Source organism: Podarcis tiliguerta, assembly GCF_965153285.1.
Source record: "Podarcis tiliguerta genome assembly, chromosome: Z".
In the NCBI taxonomy this organism is placed as follows: domain Eukaryota; kingdom Metazoa; phylum Chordata; class Lepidosauria; order Squamata; family Lacertidae; genus Podarcis; species Podarcis tiliguerta.
In genome coordinates this window covers 39,610,181-39,629,824 of record NC_139553.1, presented here as the reverse complement: position 1 = coordinate 39,629,824, position 19,644 = coordinate 39,610,181, and the positions used below count along the sequence as shown (strand labels likewise).

General features: G+C 42.0%; 2 protein-coding genes across 3 annotated transcripts; one reads left to right on the top strand and one right to left on the bottom strand.

The window, feature by feature from the left end:
• Nucleotides 1-259: 259 nt before the first annotated feature.
• AKAP14 (A-kinase anchoring protein 14) lies at nucleotides 260-7,466 on the top strand. Of its 2 annotated transcripts, none has more exons than XM_083422364.1 (6): nucleotides 260-425; nucleotides 1,146-1,340; nucleotides 1,433-1,530; nucleotides 3,446-3,625; nucleotides 5,606-5,658; nucleotides 7,300-7,466. In XM_083422364.1, the coding sequence occupies exons 2-6, from the start codon at nucleotides 1,157-1,159 to the stop codon at nucleotides 7,382-7,384; spliced, it is 600 nt and encodes a 199-aa protein (XP_083278490.1). In that variant the 5' UTR covers nucleotides 260-425; nucleotides 1,146-1,156; the 3' UTR covers nucleotides 7,385-7,466. The 2 variants fall into 2 exon arrangements, with proteins under 2 accessions (XP_083278490.1, XP_083278489.1); XM_083422363.1 differs by having other exon boundaries at nucleotides 260-492.
• Nucleotides 7,467-8,563: 1,097 nt separating this feature from the next.
• Nucleotides 8,564-19,374, bottom strand: NKAP (NFKB activating protein). Its single transcript, XM_083422348.1, has 9 exons — nucleotides 19,026-19,374; nucleotides 15,619-15,699; nucleotides 15,101-15,177; nucleotides 14,684-14,734; nucleotides 13,894-13,942; nucleotides 13,095-13,210; nucleotides 12,598-12,673; nucleotides 11,512-11,661; nucleotides 8,564-11,348 (listed from the first exon to the last, which is right to left on the bottom strand). Exons 1-9 carry the CDS (start codon nucleotides 19,292-19,294, stop codon nucleotides 11,174-11,176), a joined length of 1,044 nt encoding a protein of 347 aa, XP_083278474.1. The 5' UTR covers nucleotides 19,295-19,374; the 3' UTR covers nucleotides 8,564-11,173.
• Nucleotides 19,375-19,644: the final 270 nt, after the last annotated feature.

The following is a 19,644-nucleotide window of genomic DNA, read 5'->3' as shown; positions in this document are numbered from 1 at the left end:
ACCATGGCCGTTCTAAACGGCTTCACCCCCAATTCCCTCCCACCCCTCAAAAAAGTAACATGCAAAAAGTGCATGTATGGTGTGGGCTGATATGCCCTGCTCCATAACGTGAAAACATTACCCAACTCGCATTATTCACTTCCCAGCCTCTTGAACGCCTAACAATATCATTGGCTGCACACTGTGTGCTAAGAGCTGCTCTCCACCAGTGTTCTTTTTTTCCTTTCAGTAGGATGGAATGGCTGTACATCAAACCTGCAGCACTATTGGATGAACTGCTGTTGCCCAGGCGATGATTGTGACCAAACACTTGTCACAGAAGCCTGAGAGCCAGCTGCTTAATGAGCCCTGGGAACCTGCATCTCGGAGGAAATAAAGCAGCTCCGATCACAAGAGAAAAGCATCTGGAAAGCACTTTCAAGCTGGTAATGGAGTGATCTACTATCCTTTGCGGGATCAGAGGAAGTGCTGACTTTCATACAACGTCCCTTGGTGATTATTTCTCAGATCAATGAGTACCTACTTTCTCATTCTTAATTATTTGCATTTGTGGCTGAACGCAGTGGAAATGAGAGGACTAAAGGAATGCAAAGGAGCAGGCTTGTTCATGATTTCTCATTCCCTCTTTGCAGATTATGATTTGCAGGCATACACCGAATACTTTTCAAGGCGTACGCTGCAAAATGTAATGAAAGAAGGTGACAAAGATCTGTTTGAGCCATAGCTCGGTGGTGGAACCACATGCTCTGCAGCAAAAGGGCCCAGGGTTCAAACCCTCCCCCCCCCATCTCTAATTGGGGTTGGGAAAGAATCCTGTCTGAAACCCTGGAGAACTGTTGCCAGTCTGTGCTGGCAAGCTAGGTAGGCCAAGAGGCTGACTCAGTATAAGGCCCTTTCCATGTTTTTACAGGGAACCAGGACTAGTTTAGCTCGCAAGTGAGCATACAGTCAGTGGTAAACCAGGTCTGCCCTGTGTAACAGCCCAAAATGTTTTTCTTAAGAATGACGATGGGGTTTTGATCTTTTCTATGATTAGCAGTGGCAGAGTAGGTTATTCCAAATATGCAGTTTTGCTTGCTGAGTAGGTCAAATTCTGAGCAATGATCCTTATGACCTTGTGTGCTGTCCTCATCCTCTCCTTCTAGAGTTGTGGACAATGGAGGAGTTGACCACTAACATGGAAGGCAAAGCTGTAGATGCATCCATGGAAGCTGAAGATACATCTGTGGAAGCTGAAGATCCAGCTCTAGAAGCCATCAGGAAGACAGCAGAGTCTATTGTGAAAAATGTTATCAGAGATGCAATATACACTATTAGACACCTGCAAAAGACAGAGGCAGGTATTACAATATTAACTTGCTATGCTTTTGATGCCTCCTGGATGGTATAAAAGCCACCCATACCGGAGATTAACTTATTCCCTTCCCTTCAGTTCCAGGAATAAAATATCCAGTACCAAATATTACATGGATGAAGTGCAAGGATTTCACAGTATTTAATGGACTGGCACAGATTGAGGATTATTTAAAAGTAAGTTTAAAATTGGATACTTACTCAATGCCTTTAGCCAAGTGACATGACTGTCTGGATGCATGAATATACTGTGAGAATCAGCTGGAAAGGTCCTGTATGTTTGGTGGCATTGAAGGTAACACACAGTGCAATCCTTTAGATCAGTGGTTCCCTCAAGGAGTCCGCATAACCCACCCAGGGTGTCTGTGGCACCCTTCACATAACAAAAGCTACCATAGAGATTTTAAATTTTTTGAAAGTCCATGGCTTGGCTTTTGAAAAAAAACGCAGTACTTAGCTAATTGGGAACCACTGCTATAGATGTGTACTTGGAAATACGTTTCACTGTGTTCAGTGAGCCTGAGTCCTTGGTAAGTGGGTTTAGGATGGCAGCTTTATTGTACTAAATAATTGATACTATGTTAATAAGAGCAACAATATTTATTTATCTTTTTTTCCTAAATTTTGGTGGGTAGGTGCTGCAAGTACATCAAATATACAACAATGAATGACTAATAGCATAGGTAAAGGTAAAGGGACCCCTGACCATTAGGTCCAGTCATGACAGACTCTGGGGTTGCGGAGCTCATCTCGCTTTATTGGCCGAGGGAGCAGGCATACAGCTTCCAGGTCATGTGACCAACATGACTAAGCCGCTTCTGACGAACCAGAGCAGCGCACAGAAACGCCATTTACCTTCCCGCCAGAGCCGTACCTATTTATCTACTTGCACTTTGACGTGCTTTCGAACTGCTAGGTTGGCAGGAGCAGGGACCGAGTAACGGGAGCTCACCCCATCGCGGGGATTCAAACCACTGACCTTCTGATCAGGAGGTGAATCTGGCTGTTATCATTAATTGCAAGTTCTTCTGCACCTCATGTGAAAAAGAACCTGCAGTCAATGTACATTCTCAACCACACAGTTAAACATTTATGCTCATTTATAGCCATCGTTCTTTCACCTTGGAATTCACGGCATAGTACATGCCCAAACCACACCCAACCATGTTTCTCTTCACTATCTGGCTGCTGTGACAGAAGGTGGGGGAGAGGCCTTTTTCTCTCCCATCCTTTAATGACTGCTAGTGCAGGCAATCCACTCGTGCCAGGGGCTCTCAGGTAGGCCAAAACCACATTCCCCTTAGGATCCATCTATGGCAACCCTATATTTGGGCAGGTAACACTTTTTGTCACATCCTTATAAATAGTGGTACACATTTTTTTGTGAGACGATGCAGGTTCACAAATGAATCATCTTTTTTATATTAGATAACAATTATCAGCTCCTATGGGGAAGCCTCCACAGACATCTTGTTTAAGCAAGGAGCAAAGAATGGTTTGTTTTTGTTAGACTTTTAAAAAGTTGTTGTTACCTGCCCTTCACTAGAAGGTCAGTTCTATTGCAGCTACTTACAAATGGGCTTCTGGTCTCCACATTTGTTGCAGCATAGATGGTCAATTGGGCAGACAAGGGACTGTATAGCAACAGTCATTTTGAAGAGTTTCTTACCCAGGTGGGTCTTAACTGACAGCTGGCCTGCTCAGCCAATCACCAAAGGGATTGATTGCCCACCATGACAGAGCCAATAGATTCCCAGAGGCTGTGGGTGATCAGTACTGGGCCATCTTAAAGTGACAGGCAGCCAAGAATGGGGCCTGGATAACACATCCATCATGTGCCCTCAGAGCACAGCCTCAAACCTTCGCCTGCTCCTAATCCTCCTCACCACAACCTTGTAAAGTTGGGAGAAAGCGAATGGCCCAGTCAGTCAGAGAGTTTTTGCAGCCTGGCAGGGGATTTGAAACCAGGAGTCCTTATTGTGTGACTCATAACATTGCAATTCTGATAACGCCAAAGGCTTGACATGTGCTTGACACAGCGGGTTGTACCCACTATGTTCAATTGCTGGCAAAATGTCTGTTTATTCCACAGACATGGGAGCTTCATGAGAGCTGGCTACATTGGACAAACTATATCAGCGAAGAGGAACTGGAGTATTCCACGAGGTACTTTTACCGGGTCCGCTGGAGTATCCCGACCTGTAGAAAGCCCATCCCACGAGCAACAGCATGTGTCTATTTCGTCATAGAGATTTCCAAAATCAGACCATCAGTAAGTATTTTGACATCACCTCTGAAGACCTATAAGCCCAGAGGATAATTAAATATTCTAATATAAAAATAAAAAAACAGGAAGGGGGAGAGAACACCCTCAGTAGGATCAAGTTTGAACTTCTGAGATCTATAAACTTGATCATTTGCCAAGTGCTTGATCACACTCCCTTCATGCCCTTTATTTGAAGGCACACATGTTTAGGCAGAACAGTCCCCTGAACTTGAACTTCCTAAGAACTTGAACTAAATAATTGTGCTAGTGGCAGACAGTCTAAAGACTCCTGTCAGCGTTATGAGACTTTCTCCCCACTCTTCTGCCCCATCATGCCCCCACATCCCCCACAAATTGGAGGAGAGGAGTATCAGAAATACTTGTGCTACGAAATGATTATGAACCATGACATTGAAATCCACCCTCCTCATTTAATTGTTTATAAACTATTTAAACTGTTGTACATTTATAGTATAGTCTAATTATGAAAGCTTTTAAGGCTTTGATGGAATTGTTTTGTCATGTATTTAAATTATGTTTTGATTTTGTAACTGATTTTATATTTGTAGAAGCCATTTTGGCATGTAAGCAGTTTCTAACTTTAACAATACTAGTTACAGTAATACTTCCGTTAAGGGACGTGGGTGGTGCTGTGGGTTAAACCACAGAGCCTAAGGCTTGCCAATCAGAAGGTCGGCGGTTCGAATCCCCGTGATGGGGTGAGCTCCCATTGCTCGGTCCCTGCTCTTGCCAACCTAGCAGTTCGAAAGCACGTCAAAGTGTAAGTAGATAAATAGGTACCGCTCCGGTGGGAAGGGAAACGGTGTTTCCATGCACTGCTCTGGTTCCCCAGAAGCGTCTTAGTCATGCTGGCCACATGACCCGGGAGCTGTACGCTGGCTCCCTCGGCCAATAAAGCAAGATGAGCACCGCAACCCCAGAGTCGGTCACGACTGGACCTAACGGGCGGAGGTCCCTTTATCTTTACCTTTAATACTTACGTTGCAAATAACCAATATCAAGTTTTGGACAGTTTCCTCTGTAATGGTACAAACAGGAAAGGATCTTCCCATATACTTCTGTCTCTAGGTATGATTTACCTTGTCATCCACCCAAAAAATGGCAGAGGCGGGGAATGTGACCCCACATGGCTGTAGTGTGAATTGGTTTATGTATAGAACTTACACTGTTTCAAGCGGGTCTGCAGAAGCAGTGAAAACAATACAGTAAAGTAAACCAGACAGCAGCAAAATGCCAGGGATAAAATCAGCAGAACAAGCCAAGAGAACCTCAGCTAAAAACCAGTAGAGCTGGTATGGGGAACTTTTGGCCCTCCATTTGTTGCTGAATTACAACCCCCCATGAACCCCAGCAAGCACAGTCCATAATGGTCAAGGATGATGAGGTCAGCAACATCTGGAGAGTTAAAGGTTCCTTACGCTTAGAAGCACTTCCTTTTGCTTGTCTTGTATCTCCCTATCATCTTCATCAGATGTTCTGGCTTCTTGTTTTGTAAGAACAGGATAACTGTTGCTGATCTACCCAACACATAATTCTACACACTTTGACCAAGTCTTCCTCTCCCTTTTTCCAAGTTAAAAGACTAACTACCGCTGCCTTTTTAGGATACTGTTCTTTTATTATTATCATTATTACATTTTAATCTGCATATGCAGCACACCATCCTGGAATTTATTTTGATTGAAATGTTTAAAAATAACTAAATACAATTTTGTAACCTTTCCCTGTTGGAAAGGTTGAGCTACAGAGGCTTATTGTATACATGGTACCAAGACCTTAGAGGTGTGCCCATCAGACCCCAACATTACGGTCAGGCTTCTCTTGCTTGCAAATTTCCTATTGCTATTACATTTTGAGTTTACTAGTGTCCATGAGGACCAGAAAGCCCTTGCAGGGAAGGGTGATTTTAAAAATCAAAATGGAAGCCCGAAGTATGATTTTTTTTCTCTCCCTCATTTAATGCAGACATTACCTGTTGAAGTATTCTTTGTGGTGGAGACGAATAAGTTAATTCACAGGTATTTTCTATTTTAAAAATAATCCATGCAATAATGGTGGTATGATAAATTCTGCTGAATGTTTTGTTATGGGGAAAGATCTGCTCACCTTGTAAACCCATCTAGGAGTGAATTGTACCTGCCTCTGTGTCTCTTTGATTTGCAACTAGGACTGCTGGCTTAGAAGAGTCCAGGCCTGCAGAAATCAGCTGCAAAAAAATGTACCATAATCTGCTACAGTTTGCAGGACACATGGTTGTTGTTGTTTTTTAAAGGGCTCAATGAAAAGTTGGCCAACTTTTTTCCAACTACATTCACTGAAGATTCATCTCTTAGCCTTCAATCCTATATTTACCTACCAGGAATGTCTAGGATTCTGCTGCTTAGTGCTAAAGGATTGTTTATTCAAGATGTGCCCTGAGTTTAAGTGGCTTCCTCAAAATTTGACCACATGCTCATTACTGGACACCATGCCTATGACTGACTGAGATTTGTTTTACATTAGGGACCTAGGGGGGTTGCATCCAATGTAGTGTTAAATAACCCATTATGGTAGTGCAGGAATTTACACTTGCGTGAAGTGTGCGCCTTCGTATACCCCTGTGAGACTCAAAGATCTGTCCTGGGCTTCCCCCAACTCTCAGGAGTTGATTATGAGTGGGGCCAGGGTGTGCAGAGAGGGGGCAAAATTACCATATTTTTTGCTCTATAAGACTCACTTTTTCCTTCCTAAAAAATAAGGGGAAATGTGTGTGCATCTTATGGAGCGAATGCAGGCTGCGCAGCTATCCCAGAAGCCAGAACAGCAAGAGGGATCGCTGCTTTCACTGCACAGTGATCCCTCTTGCTGTTCTGGCTTCTGAGATTCAGAATACTTTTTTTCTTGTTTTCCTCCTCCAAAAACGAGGTGCGTCTTGTGGTCTGGTGCGTCTTATAGAGCGAAAAATACGGTAAATTGTGCAAGTGTAAATCCTTCTGCTAATGTAGGGTTGCCATATTTCAAAAAGTAAAAATCTGGGACACCCCGAAAGTTGTTAAGCTTTGACAAAGAACGCCCCCCCCCATCACAATTTTTCAATTGACTTGCCTAAGATCCAGAATAAAGTACCACCTTTCAGAAATTGCCTCCAGACGTCAATTCCAGCTTTGAAATTCTGGAGGTATGGCAGTCCTAGCTAATGGAACAAGTTCACTGGATACCATCCCTTGAAACAAATTTTGTTTTTTCTGTGTGGAAGAGCACTCAGATTTTGGTTGCAGAAATTTAAGATTTTTTCATGTGGGTTTTTTTTAAAGTCACATAAACGGGTTAAAGGGCACAAATCAGTGCATTAAAAGTACAGATGCGTGCAGGAACAAGCTAAAGGTGGCACAGACATCAGGACAGAAGTGTTAGCACATAGTGCATTTGAGCAATGTCAAAACAGGCCATTTTTAAAAATCAGGATTCACCCTATTCCTGTGACTGTAATTTGTTTTTTATTTTAAACTGTTGTAACCCAAACTCAAGACCTGCAGATAGTAGATGATTATGGTGAATATTGTTAGGGAATTAACTTTTCAAAAAAACAAACAAAAACAAAACAAACCAACGCTTCCAGCTCAGATGTATTGAGTAACCCAACTCTTGTGTTATATTTCTTCTGCTTTCTCTCTCTATAGGCCAGGAGAGTCTCGATTCAAAGAAAAATGGCTCAAAGATGTGATTGAAAGCAAAATAATCATGATGGAGAGCATCACTTTTTAGTTCCTTTAGAATTGTTACAAACTAAAAACTCTCTTTTAGGTTTTCTGCTAGTTTTTATAAATAAAAGTTGTGCATATCTATAGTCAGCGTCTCATTTTTTGTCTTTCTGTGTCATGTTAGAAGGCTTAATTCCTGGAGAGTAAATGTCACTTGATCAAACCTGCAAAGCACCAGTCCCTTAATCTTGCAGTAGACATGGCAGAGATCTCCACTTACTGCAACCTTCCAAGTCTATGTAGGTCAAGGGTAGCAAACGTGGTGCTCCCCTCCCCACATAATTCATGACCATTCACCAGGCTGGCTGGGGCAGATGCAAATTGTACTCCACAACATCTGGAGGGTATCATGTTAGGAAACGAAGCTTTGCTTACACAGATATGTGGCTGGAATGTGGTTTGTTTGGTTGTTGTTGTTGTTTTGCTTTTGTTGTTTTTAAGGGATGGCATCCAATTTCGTTGCACTTGTGCAATGTTGCACTTGTGTAATGACAATAAAGAGTCTATTCTATTCTATTCTATTCTATATGGCCACACTGCCAATGTCTGCAAAACTCTTTTTAAGGGAATTTGCAAGGGGTTATATTTGCATGTCACTCTGTGTCATAAGCTAGACTGCCAGATGTTTTGGACAACAACTCCCATTATCCCTTACTATTGGGAATACTGAATTATATTTTACCCTTGTATTGTTATTTTTGTTTTCGTCTACCTTTTAAAATGTTTTATGTATTCTTTTTCTTTAAACACATTGAAATATGCTTAATGGTTTTTGTGGGAATGCTAAGGATGGTAGGGAAGGATATACAGTGGTACCTCGGGTTATAGACACTTCAGGTTACAGACGCTTCAGGTTACAGACTCTGCTAACCCAGAAATAGTACCTTGGGTTAAGAACTTTGCTTCAAGATGAGAACAGAAATCGTGCGACGGTGGCACGGCGGCAGCAGGAGGCCCGATTAGCTAAAGTGGTGCTTCAGGTTAAGAACAGTTTCAGGTTAAGAACGGACCTCCAGAACGAATACAGTGGTACCTCAGGTTAACCCGAGGTACCACTGTATTGATTAAGTATTATGATGTAGCAGAGCAATATAGCTGGAAGCTAGTTTGCAGATTCTTGTAGTTAAGATTATTTTCTGGTGTTGCCTTTAATCCCTCTTAAAAGAATAAAGACACGAGAGTCTTTCTGAGTAAAGTAACAAAAAGTTTACTCACATTTCAGTTCACAATATGATTCCTGAAAGGCAGACTTTACTTGGTAGTTACACAAAGAAACTGTGAGTTCATCTCATATGGAGACCGAACTTGTGCTGCTGGCTAAAAGCCAGCAGACAACAAAATTACATTAAGAATAGAAAATGGTTGCAGGAGAGCAGCGTGGCAGCAAAATCAGCAAGAAAGACAAGAGAAAAACAGGAAGTGAGAAAATGGCTGCATGACTCGGCTCTTTTAAGGAGTCAGCCAGAGCCATGCCCAACTCCCACGTCACAAGCAGCGGAAGGAGCTCCCGACCGGTGGTATAGGAAGTTACACTGACTGGATGTCCCCTGCCTGTGCCCACTCTAGGGAAACAAGGAATGTTGCCTTTGACTGCACCAATGGATTACATCCCACAATTTTATTATTGGGAATTCTTGCTCTCATCAGTCCCAGTTGTTCACCTATTTGAGGAACAGCAAGCTAGTACCATAGACTGCAACATGCACACTAAGCCGTTGACATGTGATCTTTATTCAGGACCTGCTTGTGAGCCATAGCCCCGAGTTCCAATTTTCCAAATGGCAAGTGCTTTCAAACACTGTCAAATGAAGTGTTTATTTGTATAGTTGTTTCAAAGAACAAGTCATGGCTTGAAACTGACAAGCCATAGATAAAAAACAACTAAGGTGCACCCAGGGGAACAATTTTAAATATAAGTTTCCAGAAATAATACATGGTTTCAGAATTGTGAAAGGAATGGTACACAGGATGCACATCAAACCCACTCCCTGTACACATTTTATGACTTCACCACTCCCTCCCAACTTTTGCAGCACATTTTCTTGTGCCCCTGAGGGTCCCCTGAACTGGGAGGGAGATTTTTTAGACTGGGTTTGAGGCTTCTGAAAGAGCAGAGGTGCTCAGAAGTCACAGTGGATGGCACATGCCAGACACATTTCAATACTGGCATAAAGACTTTGCCATAGGGTCATGTTTTCAGCCCATCAAAGCCTGTGGATATCTAACCTGTTTCGTTCCACTGAAACTCTATTTGCACAATGAAGTCAGGTAGGAAGATGCTTCCAATCTTCAAATAGTTCTCTCTCTTGATGAGCTATCAGTCAGACTCCCCATACTAGTTAATGTACAGGATGATGAAAGCAAATCTGTACTAAGAGAAACGGGAGGGCGCAAATGCCCATTACACTGCCGGCTCAGTAACAGGCTAGTCACTGGAAGACACTCTGCTGCAGCATTATACAGCTTCTTATTAACATTATAAAATATATTAATACTTAAAATGTACAAATCTGCACAAAGTGAGCTGCTCCAACTCTATTTACAAGGAATCAAGAGCCACTGAAAAAGACTATAATTTAAGTCACAAAATCTAGTAAAAGAGAATCAAGTCTCACTAATATACAACAAACAAATCTGTTCTGAAGCTTAAAAAGGCTGTGTTAATGACCTTTTGTCTTTGTGCAATCAATGGTACAATCAATTTGCACCATCTGTTATTGTGGGATAACCAGCCCCATATAACCAACATGCTTAAGTCTAGTTAATGCATGAAATGGTTAATACAATAGAGTTAGCTATCCTGCCAGGCTTAGCTATGTCAGTTCCCTTACCTTGGAATCAAATCTATCATTTCCTCCCAGTCTACCTGAGCACCTTAGCATGTGAAGAGGTTTGAACTGGTTACTCCAGCTTAGCAGCATGGCTTCTCACAAACTACTCTTCACTTCCTATGCCAGCTCCTAGGCCAGTTCACTTCCTATGTCTAGGAACTTTCATCACTTTATAACTAAGTTAAGTATTACTGCCTGTGCAACTTTTCTGACTGATGTGTGGAAGAGCACATGAATCTGACCTTTGGAGAGTTTGTTAGTAAACAATCTTGTAACTTGCCAAATGTGTGGTCATATCCCATTCTGGGGGAAGAGGGAAAATTTGAAACTCACTTGAAAGCACATATTTTAAAGGTAAAACAGCCTATATTTCCATGCTTTACTTTGCTGAATATATTGTGACTTCGAACTCCCTGCTGGGGTTCTCTCACCAAAGAGTACTTGCCCAGAACTTGAAATGTTGGCATCCAAGAATATATATACACACACCAACATTTATTTGGTTATATAATGCCATTGGAAGATCACTCTGATCCACTCTGTGACTCGTACTGTACACTCAACATTCTCTTAGCAAAGGACTGAAAACAAAGCAACCTTAACAAAATGCCAAGTTTCAGTTCCACAAGTCTTGATTTGCTGCTCAGAATTTTACAAAGTGTCTTTTAAATCCACCAACTGGCACAGTACCTTGGATTCCTAGCAACATTTTGGGATAGTCTGCAATAGAGCCTTGTCTCATTTCATTTAGGTAATTGTCCTTCTGCTGCTGTTAATGCCATACAGCAAATTTGTGAACAGGCTATCCACATACACCTGTCAAGGTTCCTATTGATATATATAAACCATTTCCTGAAGTTCAACCAGCAGTACACCCTGCAAGTAGGGCTGTGATGCTGGACACCTGTTTGTGAATCGCTGTAACAGGACGGTTGTCAATATGCAGAAGAAGAGCATCCTGTTCATTTGTCGTCTTTGCCCTTGGTTTTCCTGTAGACCATCTCTCGGAAGCTTGCCAAAATCTTGTTCTCTCTCTTCCGCCTCTCCTCCTGGTTGAAAGATGCCAGGGCCCTCTTTTCATCTGCACTGTAGATCTGGTTCTCCTTACGCAGACGCACAGCTTCCATTCTCCGGTGCCTGAAGAGAAACATGATGCACATCAAAAAGCCAGTAATGTTCAACAGGAAGAGAAGATTTCCTTCATTACTAGCTCAATTTCTATTAGCCATTACCCAAATGTCTCCCCCTACACTGTATAACAGCAGCAAAATTTCACAGCAATCCCCACCAGAACGCTCACCTGCTGCCGCTCATCACATAGCCAGACTTCTCAAATGATGCAATCTCTTCACTGGTTAGACCAATTTCACCTCTCCTAGGGATGCGTTTTCCAGCTTTTACATATTCCGCCATGGCAGCGCCTTCACCAGGGAGTAAAGCATGTCCATAACTTTAAGAAAGAGACAGGATCATTACATTACAAAAAAAAAATATTGGCATCCCAAAGCTGACTTCTATCTGTAGCTATGGATACAGAGAAACTGAAGAGGACAAAGCAAGACAACTTAAAAGTATTATTTCATATACAGGCCCATATTGTGCAAGAAGTCCTGGATAGGTAAGGGAAGCCAGAACCTTGAATCCCTTCTCAGTTCCCCATTGCAATCCTAGCTTCCTTACAAAGTGCCTCTAAGATAGACAGGGCAAAAGGAGGTAGGTGGATCTTTTCTCCACTATCTTAATTCTTTTGACCTCATTATTCCACCTGGATTTCCTCCTGTTAAGCTCTCCATTTTGTCTGGGCAACAATAAGAAAATGCTGGGACAAGCAGTGCAGCCAGAGTTTGTTCTTTTCCACATTGCTACCTGCTTCCCTTCACTGTCAAGGTGAGACATTTTAGAAAAGGAAGTGTAAGAACATGTAGTTTAAGCATATGTCACAGCATATGACTCACTCATCTGTAGTAGTGGTACCTTGGTTCCCAAATGGCTTGGTTGTCGAACAAATTAGCTCCCGAACGCCACAAACCCGGAAATGTTCCGGTCTGCGAACTTTTATCCAAAGCCAAACATCTGACGTGGCTTCCAATTGCCTGCAGGAAGCTCCTGGAGCCAATCAGAAGCCTCACCTCGGTTTTCGAACTGTTTCGGGAGTCAAACGGACTCCTGGAATGGATTAAGTTTGAGAACCAAGGTACCACTGTACAAGAAACACAGTATTGATCTAACTTATAGGATGCTTGCTGAGGATTATTAAGGATTAGATATGCTCTGTTATCTGAGCTCTGTGAACATCTAAATATGCTATACAGTTAAGAACTATATTTGGATTCCTGGGCTACCTTGGATTTCAAATGCTGAAATAAGCTAAAGGTGCTGCACTTACTTCAAGGGCCGATCATCTTGAGAGGCATGAGTAATGGGAGCTTCTGGTCCTATGAAATCCACAGCATCTGCATTTTCTGCAAGAAAGCAATAAAAGGAAGAATGAAGCCAAAACCTTCTCTAATGCATTATTTAACCAGTTTTTTTTTAACCCAACTACGAATTTTATCATTGCCATCCTTTCTGTGGGGTCTGCCTGGCCTAACGGCCACCTTGACCCTCCCACTTTGAGCTCCATCAGCAGCCAGCCACTCTGCATGACTGGTCTGCTCTATTTTGTATGGCATATTCATTTTATTAGCCCACCTGATTTTTTTCTGTTGGAAAAGGTGGGGTATACATAAAACTAAATAACCATCTTACAAAAGGAATAAATTTAAAGCCTACATCAGTTGACATCTCTTTAGGGATGCCTTTCCTTAGCAAAGACCAATCTAACAGTGAAGGCTGCTCCTGTGTGCAGGCTTTTCAAAGAAGCTATGAGCATTCAAAACCTACTTGATCTCTCAATCCAGAGATCATCCTCTTGTTGTTCGTCGTCATCAGAATCTTCACTGCTTGACTCACTGAAGTCTTTCCTGCTCTTTTTACTCTTTTTTTTCTTGGACTTTTTTCTGTTGAGAAGTGAGAGGGAAATGGGATAAATATGTAAAATCAAAGCAAGGAAGAAGAAAGGTTGGTAAGAACAAGAAGAAATGTTTTGGCTTTGTGTCGCTTACAATAATATTATCAATATTAAGAATATTATAAATGAAAGGGTTAAAGAAAAGCCATATGTATAAAGGATACTATGGGGGGAAAACCATAACCCAAGAAAAAACAACCTTTTGGGGGCCAAATAAAAATCTTGGGCCTTTTGGGGAGCATACAGAACACACAATGCAGAACAAAGCTTGCTCGCAAGGCAGATGTGAAACACTGAGAGCATAAACACATTTGGTCCCCCTTCTCTTTTCCGTTACAACACAAACTCAGAAACTACTCTCATCAAGTTCAGTGAGCCTTTCTTTCAGATGAATGCGGTCTTAGTTTTGTTCCATATATTTTTACTAACAAAACTTTTACTACATTATTGACATAACTGGTGACAATAACCAGACCAAAAGGAAAGCAAAATAAAATCCAAAACAGAAATAAACAATGCAAAATGAAATAAACAAAAAAGCATAAGTTGAAAGCTGAGTCAAGAGTTCTCTTGGTGACAACATAGTAGCTGGGGAAACAGGAGTTTGATACTAGTGTTATGAAACACACAAACTCCACAATTTTACATGTTTTTTTTAAAAACAGCTCTTACTTCCTATGCTTCTTTTTCCTCTTCTTGGATTTCTTTTTTTCCTCATCACCTGAAATGTTAATAACAAAGAAAAACAAAAATAAGCAGGGGTAAGGCATAAAATGTTTGAGTGAAAGAAGGGTGGAAAATCAGTGTAGCATAGTGAATGGTGTTGGGTTAGGACTGGGAAGACCAGAACAGAAATTCCAAATCAGCCAGGAAGCCAGTTGGGTAACTTTGAACCACCTGCTCCCTTTCCCAGCCTAATATACATTACATAGCAGCTGAATAAGGAATTTAATTATTCCCCAGTGCACAATGCATTGCAGTCCTGGACTATTCACAGTAGGGATGGAAAAGCAGCAGCCTTCATGATGAGAATCTGCAGCTGTCATCACCCCTGCATTGGCTGAGGCTAATGGGAGCTGGAGGGCCCAGCACCACTATGCCACATGTGATATTCATGAAAAGAAACCCCACTATGATTTATGAACATTCATGCAATATCATTCAATTGTAGCTCATCTTCCTGAGAGCTTAAGGGTCCAATGGAACAATGTTAGTATGGGGCTATTATGATATGATTCTCAATTTGCCAAAATTCTTGACAACTGAAGAAGTTGATAATTCAGAATGAACAGAATTATAAATATGACTTTAAAGACTATGGGAATTTGCTATTCCTTATTTGAACTGTAGGCGGGGTGGGTGGGTGGGCTGGGAGAACCCTCTTTAAGTGTGCAGCTCAAAAGAAGGAAGAGGCCAATTTCAAGCTGGGAACACAAGTCTTGCACAACAGGTTCACACATACGTGAAGCAGCTTTTCTCTTCCTTTTCTTCTTTTTCTTCCTCTTCTCCTCCTCTGAAAATAATTTGAAAAAGAGATGTTTTTACAATCAAGCCAAACAGTCCACTCTATGGGTTGTTACTTCCTGACCAACAGATTGCATCTGCTACGCCTATGAGGCCAGGCTGCAGCCTTGCTTTCTAGAACAGGTAGGGGACCTGCTGTTGCACAGCGATGGGAGACATCAATTGTAAATAATATGACAAGTGTTAAGGCAATGGGAAGTGTCACTGAGTCGAGAACTGACGACATTAATTATTATTGATGCAATTTACATTAGCAATTCCATTTGGAGTGCATTCATTCTAGGAAGGAAAGACAACTCAGTCCCTACAAATACTAATGATGTTACCCAAACGCCACCAAATCAGTGCAAAATACCTTCTGAGCTGGAATCAGAAGAGCTGCTCTTTTTAGATGTACCATCTTCATCTTCTGCAGGAGTGTGTTCATCAGAGCTAGATTTAAAGGCAGAGCACAAAACAATATTAGTGTAGGTAGAAGTGCAAAATATATCATCATAATTTGAAAAGCTGCAGCCAAAAGCATATAAAGACTTCAGTGTTAAGTATTTCAATAAAATAAATTTCTGTGTGAGAGCTTACCACTGTTTGGATTTTAAAATATTAATTATATATATGGGGCTAAACATGCCAAGGGATTCTACAATTTGGTTTTAGGAATGTAGCAAAGTAGAACACAAAATGCATTTGACAAAACCATGATGCTAAATAAGCCAACATGGGGGGGGGGGGGGGAACAAAATGGAAAAATGGAAAAAGGTAATCACCATCCTCCTTATTAGAATTCAGGAGAAGGTCCTCAAGACAGGCTACAGCAATGAAAACAGGAGTATTTATTTATTTATTTATTTATTTATTAAAAAACCACAAACCTACTCTGGGTCAGGAACCTTTGGTGAGAATCCCCAAACTTCAGGTGCTCCCAGTTCACCTATTCTCTCTCTCTCGTTTAATCGCCTGTAAAAGATGCATCTCTGTTAAAACCCAGGACATATTTTCCATGTATAAAAATTAAGCACAACACAGGGATAAGAAACAGCGTTGCTATAGAGCAAAAGGGTTAGGCTGGAGTGGGGAACTGTTTTCAGCCTGAGAGACACTTTTCCTCACCAATGCGATAGGAATTTTATGGTATTAGATATATGGTAATGTTCATAACTGCACATACATAGATCAACACAGGAAGACCAACCTGGAACCATTTTGATTCCTAAACTGACCAAATCCTTTCTCTGCAAGGTTAAACTGGAAAAGCCTTCCCATTGTCTCTTTCCTCACAAGATATGTCTGTTTGAATAAGGTGTGAGCCTGTGACCTGGCCCAGGAAATAAGTATTTTACCACTACAAAAGAATGGCCAGGCTCCCCAGGCAATCCAATCAAGTAACTTGCCAGACAGGAGATAAACTGTGACATTTAAATTTCTGTGATGGATGTAAGTGGGATGTATCTGAGGGGTGGTCTTAGGTTACACCCCTTCTGTGATGTATGCATAATGTTTCTGGGGGTGGTCTTGATCTAGAGAATGGGAATTTCAAAAGTCTTTATAAGCCCTTGCACAGCAATTTTGGGGGACCTCTTCCTCTCCTGCGTGTGAGGGGAGTACCCTGTTGCAACAGATCAATAAAGATCAAGCTTACTAGCTGCTTTGCTTCTCAATATTCTCTGGTTGGCCTCTGTTATTTTCTCCTACCAATAGGGAACCTATGTAAGGACTCTATATGGGCTCTTGGATACCCCATAAGGGAAAAGGGCATATTTCTTATTCACAACACCAACAACCTTCTGGGGCCCACATGCCAGTGGGGAATGGGGTCAGAGACAAAAATGGGTGGAGCAATGATAGCTTTGTGCAGGATACTACAGTATATTCCTGTCATGCAAACAGCCATGAGATTTCTGCACACACATACTAGGGCTGTGCAATAAATTGCCATATCTATCTAAATAACATCATGATAAGTGTTTCAATAAGGCAGAGACTTGACAGTTTCCTAGGAAGTAGCTCAGCTGAATGGATACTTTGCAGCAGATACAGATACTTTGCAGATAATTTGTAGAAAAGTGTATCCAGCTTTGTTTGCTCTTTCTCTCCTCTCTCAAAACCCATGAGAAATGAAGATAACCCTTCACACAATCCAGCAAACTCTTTCAGATTCACTGGTATCTATTCACTTAAGAGCTCAGTCTGCTAGCAATCCAGGAGGGACCACCCACAGCTAGTCAATCAAAGAGGCAAAGTAAACAAAGAACTGGAAAACACATCTTTCTTCCCTCACCAGTGGAAAAAAGAGGGGGAAGAGTTTTTGTTTTTATTTTCTGGTGCTGTTCATGTTGTTAGGTAAAGGTAAAGGGACCCCTGACCATTAGGTCCAGTCGTGGACGACTCTGGGGTTGCGGCACTCATCTCGCTTGTTGGTTCCCCCTAAAAAGCTTTCCTTCATATTAAAAAGGATTTTTTAAAAAAAAATTAGAGCGGACTCTCTTTTTGCTTGCTTACCTTCCTTCCCTCCCTTTGGTAAAATGGGAGAGATTGGTAGGAAGAGGGTTGTGGGGGTGGAGGGTAAAAGATTTAGCTGGCTGCCTTATGCTGAAAAGGGAGGTTGGGTACTGTGTGAGAATGATGAGGAGAGTGTTTTTCAGTATTAGTTGAACTCAATGGGGCTTATGCATGCACAGATTCCACTTAGACCTCTATGTGGGGAAGCAGATGCAACTTCTGTTCTCAAACAACAACAACCCCCCCCCCAAAAACCCAACAACATAGCAACATTATGTGGTTATAATATTTTAGTCTCTTGTTAGTTATGCTGGTTTAAATGTGCATTTTATATCTGAATTTCTTTAGTAAAGTTTTATTTTGAAATCTTTAAAATAATATTTAAATTTCCTGTTAATTATATTGCTTTGGATGTATACTTTATACTTGACTTTCTTCTGCAATGCTTTATTCTGGATATTTTACTTGCTGTATTAATGCATTGTAAACTGCTCTGATATTTCTCCCCCTTAAGAATATAAAGTGGTACAAAAAAAAAGATATAAATAAAACTAAAGATATTGTTTTAAATCAGAACAAAAGTTACACAACAGCAAAATCAACATACAAGACGCTTGCATCAATGGCCTAACATTTAGCGATACGTTGCCCAATCAAAATCACTACCCGACCTAACCTTTGCATATGTACTCAAAAGCAAATCCTCTCTGAATTGAATGAAACCTACTTCCATGCAGGTATGAACAGGATTTATGCTTGAGACTGAAGTAAATTTAGCCATGACTTCATCAGTTTAAACTGCACTATGTATCACACCTTAAACCTCCATGGCTAGGAGTCATGGTAATAACTTTCTAGCTGTTATGATATAACAAGGGTAAGGGATGAGTTGGAATACTACTTGCCACAGGCAAAGTGCTGCCACCAAAAAGGTCCCATTCTCACGCTTCTTCCCATCCCAAGCTCTAAAGTCAAAGATGATCAAAACTTCTGAAGGCGATAGGCTATCAGCAACCTAGTCCCAATAAGGATTGGAACCCATATAAAGCCAACATATTAGATCTTATGTCACAAATAGATTTGTTATAGTTTAGAACTAGATTATCATAAAAACCTCAAAACAGCCCTGCTTCTGTGCTTTTTAACAGCAACCCTGGTATACACAAATAAGGGAAGCACAGAGACCTGCAAATATGGCAAAACTAACCATATACCTACATTCTGAAAGGGTGGGAGAGAAATGACTTGGGGCATAAAGAAGGTACAACCACTCTTCGTGCTAACTTTTTATGAAAAACTGGTTAAACTTTGACCCTGATTCGTATAGATTGGGGACAGGGAACTTGGGATGTTCCATATGTTGCCGGGCACCAACTTCCTGCCTGCACGGCCAACTGCATCCAGAGAGCCTCAAGTTTCTTATCCTTGGGTTGAGATCCTCCACAGTGATTTCACAGTTGTCCGTTTCGTAGTACAGCTAGCAAAAAGGGGGGAAAGGAACAGGCACCCGGGGAGGGGGCGGGAAAGGGAAGCCTCAGCCGAAGCTGCACCTTTTCCTGCACAGCTTGCATGTAACTTTCCTCTCTCTCTTTTGGTACTTTATTTAAACTTCCGATGTTTTTAAAGGAGGGCGGCGAACGTGCCTCGGCGCTGCTATCTTTTTGCAAGCCCCAATCAAACGGCGCATTAAACAGGTAAGGGAGGGAGGGAGGAAATATTCAAGAGGGGAGACCCCGCCAGGACCCTTTCTCGGATGAGGCCATCAAGCAAGCCTCCTCACGTACCTCTGCCTCAGCGACTCCTCCTGCTCCTTGCCGTAGTGCTCTGGGCCATGGCGGTGGCCGAAGTGGTGAAGCGGGCCGGGTCGCTGACGGAACCCGCCGCCGCCACCACCGCCGCGCTCGCGGGACCGAGACCGGGACGGAGACCGGGCTCGGGACCTCTTGCTCCGGCTGGACCTGGGCGGCGAAGGGCTGGTTGAGCTGCCGCTCCGATCCCGCCGTGAGGGCGGCGGCGATTCCTCTGGGCTCCGCGAGCGGGACACCGGCGCCATGGCCTCGGCAGGAGGTCCTCCGACGCCTCGAGTAGCGGAAGCGTCGTCAACGGTCAACAGAGAGGCCTTTTCCTTCCGCCGGATGTGGCGTCAGGGTATGTGTGTGTGTGTGTTTATTGCCCCTTCACCTCACTTCCGGCGCTCTTTTCAAACTCCTCCGTCAAGCGTTTGATATCCTATATTGATGGGTCTAAACGACTAGTTTTTCTATTTTCTGTGGCATTTAAAAAATAAAGACACATACACACACTCTCTCTTTATATATATAGTTAGCCTCTGTGTGAATGATGCCGTTTTTATAATATTCACGAGTCAAATATTAAGTAGATTACGTTTCTTTACTTTTTATC

Coding starts and splice junctions, on each gene's coding strand:
- NKAP (XM_083422348.1), bottom strand. CDS start 19,294: ATGGCGCCGGTGTCCCGCTCGCGGAGCCCAGAGGAATCGCCGCCGCCC. Junction 15,700..19,025: donor GAGGAGTCGCTGAGGCAGAG/GTACGTGAGGAG, acceptor CATCTTTTACAG/GCGATTAAACGAGAGAGAGA. Junction 12,674..13,094: donor TCTCTGGATTGAGAGATCAA/GTAGGTTTTGAA, acceptor GCTTTCTTGCAG/AAAATGCAGATGCTGTGGAT.
- AKAP14 (XM_083422364.1), top strand. CDS start 1,157: ATGGAGGAGTTGACCACTAACATGGAAGGCAAAGCTGTAGATGCATCC. Junction 1,531..3,445: donor AGATTGAGGATTATTTAAAA/GTAAGTTTAAAA, acceptor TTTATTCCACAG/ACATGGGAGCTTCATGAGAG. Junction 5,659..7,299: donor ACGAATAAGTTAATTCACAG/GTATTTTCTATT, acceptor CTCTCTCTATAG/GCCAGGAGAGTCTCGATTCA.